This window comes from Rhinopithecus bieti, unplaced genomic scaffold (assembly GCF_001698545.2).
Source record: "Rhinopithecus bieti isolate Rb0 unplaced genomic scaffold, ASM169854v2 scaffold_26504, whole genome shotgun sequence".
NCBI classification, from domain to species: domain Eukaryota; kingdom Metazoa; phylum Chordata; class Mammalia; order Primates; family Cercopithecidae; genus Rhinopithecus; species Rhinopithecus bieti.
In genome coordinates, this window is record NW_016812891.1 from 1,665,679 (window position 1) to 1,670,879 (window position 5,201).

Here is a 5,201-nt window from a genome sequence, read left to right on the forward strand (position 1 = left end):
TTCAAATAATTGCGTTCTGCTCCACACTGACATATCATCTTTCCAAGTAACATGGCTCTGACGACTTTCTTGTGTAAAACATATACTTAAGTATTTTTTTCTTTTGACATCTGTGTTTAGTCTATTTAAACTTTTATGTAAAGAAGAGGCTTGATTTTATATAGTTCTGTTATCATAGTCTATGTCGTACTTTCTGTTTTCCTAGCATGTGTGTATGTAGGGGTTTTAAAAAGTATTTTGAAATTTGTCTTTGTCTAGTGATTATTTATATATTTAGTGAGACAGAGTCTCTCTCTGTCACCCAAGCTGGAGTGCAGTGGCGGGATCTCAGTTCACTGTAACCTCTGTCTCCCGTGTTCAAGCAATTCTCCTGTCTCAGCCTCCCAAATAGCTGGGACTACAGGCACACGCCATCATGCCTGACTAATTTTTGTGTTTTTAGCAGAGACAGAGTGTCACCATGTTGGCCAGGCTGGTCTCAAACTCCTGATTCACCCACCTCGGCTTCCCAAAGTGCTGGATTAAATCAGCCACTACACCAGGCTAATGATTATTGCTTTAATTTTTACTTTTTATTCATAAATTTGTTAGTTTCCTATTGTTAACTGTCAAAGAACGATGAAGTTGATATATTTTTCTTCCTTCCTCTTTCCCTCCTTTCCCTTTAACAGTGAATTTTTATTAATTTGTGTATTTAATATTTATCTTTTCTATTATATATATACTTCTATTGTTTCTTAGTCATTTAAAATAATCTCAATTGATCCTCACCTTGATCTAAAAATTGCTTATTACCTCCTATCTTCCTGTCCTTTCCTTTCCCGACTTTCTTCAGCTGTCTCATTTCTACCTTGTCAGGATTTCTACTATTTACATTCTCTTCTATTATCATAATCAACATATTTGTTTTGTCTTAGTCACAGAATTAGTTTCAGTATTTGATAGCACTCCTTTTACAATTGTTTGTCAAATATTTTTTGGTTGATTAAAGTGTTTTCTAGTACTTTCTTCAAGAAGGCTCATGGGATCCATAGCCTATGAGTTCTTGCTTTTTAAAAGATATTTTATTTTCTCTTATTCTTAAACAACAATTAGAGCATAAAATTCTTGAGTTTTATTTTCTTTTGATGGCTTTGTAAAAAATCGCTCTACTTTTATCAAAGTTGACTGTTTTACTGGGAAATCAGACACCAGCCAGGCATTTTTTTTTTTACAACTACATGTATAACATCATCTTTTGGCTTTTTGGCAAAAAGATTCTTTCATTATTCATGACATTCAGTAACTAGTAACTATACTAAGATATGCCTCAGTAGTGATCATTCTACATCATTTTGCCAGGGACAAAGTGCATTGTTTCAATATTTAGATTCAATTTTTTTTTTTTTTTTTTTTTTTTTTTACTTCTGGAACACTTTCTTTAATTACGTACTTACATGATTTTTTTCTATTCCACTGTTTTTCTTCCCTTATTCTAGGACTCCAGTTATGAATGTTTTGCATTGTTTTGACCTAAACTCCATATTTAACGTTTTCACTATAATCCATTTAAAAATTAGCCTCATTTTCTTTTTGCCCACTTTACTCAAGTCCCAGACCTTATGTCTGTTCCTGTGCTGTTAGCAACATCTTTCTTCATTCTTTACCAATATTAGAACCTTTTAAAAAGTTAATATTTGTGATCTGCCATTTGGATTTTTTTTTCTATTTATTCCCTTTTTTAAGAAAAAGAAAATGTCTGGGCGCAGTGGCTCACACCTGTAATCCCAGCACTTTGGGAGGCCGAGGGGGGTGGATCACGAGGTCAGGAGATCGAGACCATCCTGACTAACACGGTGAAACACCGTCCCTACCAAAAACACAAAAAAGTTAGCCGGGCGTGGCGGCGGGCAGCTGCAGTCCCAGCTGAGGCAGGAAAATGGCGTGAACCCGGGAGGAGGAGCTTGAGGTGGGCAGAGATCACACCACTGCACTCCAGACTGGGTGACACTACCTCTCAAAAAAAAAAATAAAATAAAATAAAGGTCTTATTTTGGTTCTTTCTGGTTAACCATCTTAAAAAAAATCAGTCCTTTCTGAACTAGCTGGAAAGACCAGGGCCAACTTATGAGCAAACAGGAATTTTATTTACAATAGTTTTTAGAGTGAGTACTATTTTTCAGTTTATTCCTCACAAGTCAGCTGAGATTAGCACCTCTAGGGCTACTCACGTTATTGTATTTCCCTTCTCCATCGTTTCTGGAATACGGGTTGTCTGTGATTTTCTATTCAGCTGCAACTTGGCTTTTCTTTGTAACCAAAGCAGATATGAGGAAGCTCTTCACAGCAGCCTACTCACGTGTTTCCATGTGGCCAAAACAGTTTTATTGGTCTTGCACGGTGGTAATTTTAAAACACGGACATGCACATTCTTTGACGCTCCTCTTATTCAGACTTTGAAGTTTGAGGTTTCCCTTAAATCTGAGCAGGCCTGTGACTGCTAGAGTACAGTGAACGTGATGCAGCGGGACTCCCCAGAGGATGACGTAACAGGCCATGTGACTTCTGCCCTATTTTATGGGGCACTTGCTTGTAGAATCTGAACTAAGATGTACCCTGACACTACTGCAGCGGAGAAGCCACGTGAGGCACACAAGCTTAGACAGTCCCAGCTGAGCTCAGCACTTGCTCATCCCCTCCAATGTACCAGATATGTGAGTGAAGCTGTTTTGGATGCTCCAGACCAGCTCAGTCACCAGTTGGTTACAACTGGATGATTTCTGTCAAGACCAAATGGAACAGAGGAATGACTTAGCTGAACACTGCTGAAATTGTTGACTAAATTTTTGAGTTATAATAAAATGTTTGCAGTTTAAACTTAAGTTGAGCTGAAACAAACATCTTTGTGCTGCTTACTTAAAGAAGTGCACCTGGCCTGATTTTGTGAGATTTGTAGTGACAGGGTCTCTTGAACTATGTTTTCATGTACTATAGATTTTTAATGCTTCTGAAGCCACTTTCCTGTTACTTATATTGAAATTTTATCTATCTCACAGTTTCAAGGAAAGTGGAGCTCCCATTCTTTATTCTTAGTTTTACTTTTGGGTGTTATTGAGAAAGGGGAGAAGACAGGACTGTGACTAACAGTTAAAAGTCTAAAGTGTTCTAAACAGAATAGTTCCATACCAGAGCTATTAATGAAGATGTTCAAGTCTAGAATGTAAAATGACTTTTCTAAAGACATAAAGACTTTTCTAAAGACATAAAATTAATTCATGTTAGGTGAAATACCTAATTTCCTGACTTCCCATTCTTCACTTTTCATTATGCTGTTAATATTATAAAAGTCAATAGTGACAAGAATTCCAGATTCAGCGTACAGGATTTATAAAAGTACTTTGTTTTCTCAAGTAACAAAGGAAAATTGAAATTTGAAAGATAAAGTACAGTATAGTAATTTACTGAATAATAATCTGTAAAAAACCTTTTGTCTAGAACAGTTGAAGAAGATATCTAGGTTTTACAGTTCCTGAATGGCTTAGTGGAATGCCATATTAATTAATAAAGTTGGATATATGAATAACCAGGGACTTTTCCAAACATTCTGGTAGTATACAATGAACAAAGAGCTCACTTTCATTAATGTAGTAATGTGATTTGTTTTGTGTTCATTTACTACTTTAAATTTCAATTTTACCCAATGTCTTTATTTTATATAGAGAACTTTATTTATACTCCATGAAGAAAATTAAAACAGATATTTTAATTTCAGAAGAGTTTGTATTTCATTAAAATCTCCCAGCCAAACTGTCTTTGTCACCACATGGGGCTCACACTTTTCATCCTACCTTCCCTAGTCCCTGCACTAGGTTGGAGGGCCCCCTTCGGCTCCAGGAAGGCAGGAGGGCTGTGTCCTTACTCCCTCTTCACTGTGGTCGCAGCCCCCTTGCCCTCCGCCTGGGATCTGAGTACATGTTGTGGTGATGGAGATGCAGTCGCTTATTGTCCAGGTGAGGCCCACAGGTGAGCCCTGTGGCCGTCACCTGAGGTGGGCTGGGGCTGCTCCCCTAACCCTACTTTGCTTCCGCCACTCAGCCATTTCCCGGTCCTCAGATGGGGCACCAATAACAAGGAGCTCACCCTGCCCTCTCCCAACCCCCTCCTGCTCCTCCCTGCCCCCCAAGGTTCTGGTTCCATTTTCCTCTGTTCACAAACTACCTCTGGACAGTTGTGTTGTTTTTTGTTCAATGTTCCATTCTTCGACATCCGTCATTGCTGCTGCTACCAGCGCCAAATGTTCATCCTCATTGCCTCCTGTTCTGCCCAAGATCCCCAAGATACTCTTTGTGGGGAAGAGGGGCTGGGGCATCGCAGGCTGGGTGACCGACTACCCCAGTCCCAGGGAAGGTGGGGCCCTGCCCCAGCATGCTGCAGCAGAGTGAGCAAGGGGGCCCGAATCGACCATAAAGGGTGTAGGGGCCGCCACCTCTCCCTGTTCTGTTGGGGAGGGGTAGCCGTGATTTGTCCCAGCCTGGGGCTCCCCCTCTGGTTTCCTATTTGCAGTTACTTGAATAAAAAAAAAATATCCTTTTCTGGAAAAAATAAAAAAATAAAAAATAAAATAAAATATGCACATTTAATATTTTAATTTGCATTTCTTATGAAAAATAAACATGAAACCCATTATGGGTTTTAACACAAAATTGTTGTAGTATCTAATAGTACTAGGAATCCTGAGAGTATGCAAAATATTTTGTTTACTAATGAGATCTGCATCAGATTTGATTGGTAGAGTCATTTATTTATTATGGTGTGGGTATTGTCATAGTGACTGAGATTACAAAACTGAGTAAAGCAAAATTCCTGCCTTAGACAAAGTTTTAAGTTACTAGAATATACTAAATTTACCAACAATTTGCACTTTAAAAAACTGACTTTATAACTACATGGTTTCAAATCATAATTGCAGGAAGGAAGTAATGAGTAGGGAAACTGAGAGCAAATCTAAGATTTCCTGCCTGGGAGTGTTGGCTTGGGACAACATTAAGCAGACATTTAAATAATTCAGAAGAATTAGGTTCTATGGAGATGTCCCTTTGGATAGTTTTGAATTAGCATTTGATACTGAGTAGTCAATTTGCAATAAGAATTTCAGAGAGGGATATATAGTTTTTGAGATGGATATATAGTTACTGAAACTATTAGAGATAAAGAGATGTCTC

The 5,201-nt window shown here is 38.2% G+C and overlaps 1 protein-coding gene across 1 annotated transcript; it reads left to right on the forward strand.

Moving 5' to 3' along the window:
• Positions 1–3,777: 3,777 nt before the first annotated feature.
• On the forward strand, positions 3,778–4,596 carry LOC108512047 (uncharacterized). Its single transcript, XM_017847092.1, has one exon. The coding sequence runs from the start codon at positions 3,963–3,965 to the stop codon at positions 4,419–4,421; it is 459 nt and encodes a 152-aa protein (XP_017702581.1). The 5' UTR covers positions 3,778–3,962; the 3' UTR covers positions 4,422–4,596.
• Positions 4,597–5,201: the final 605 nt, after the last annotated feature.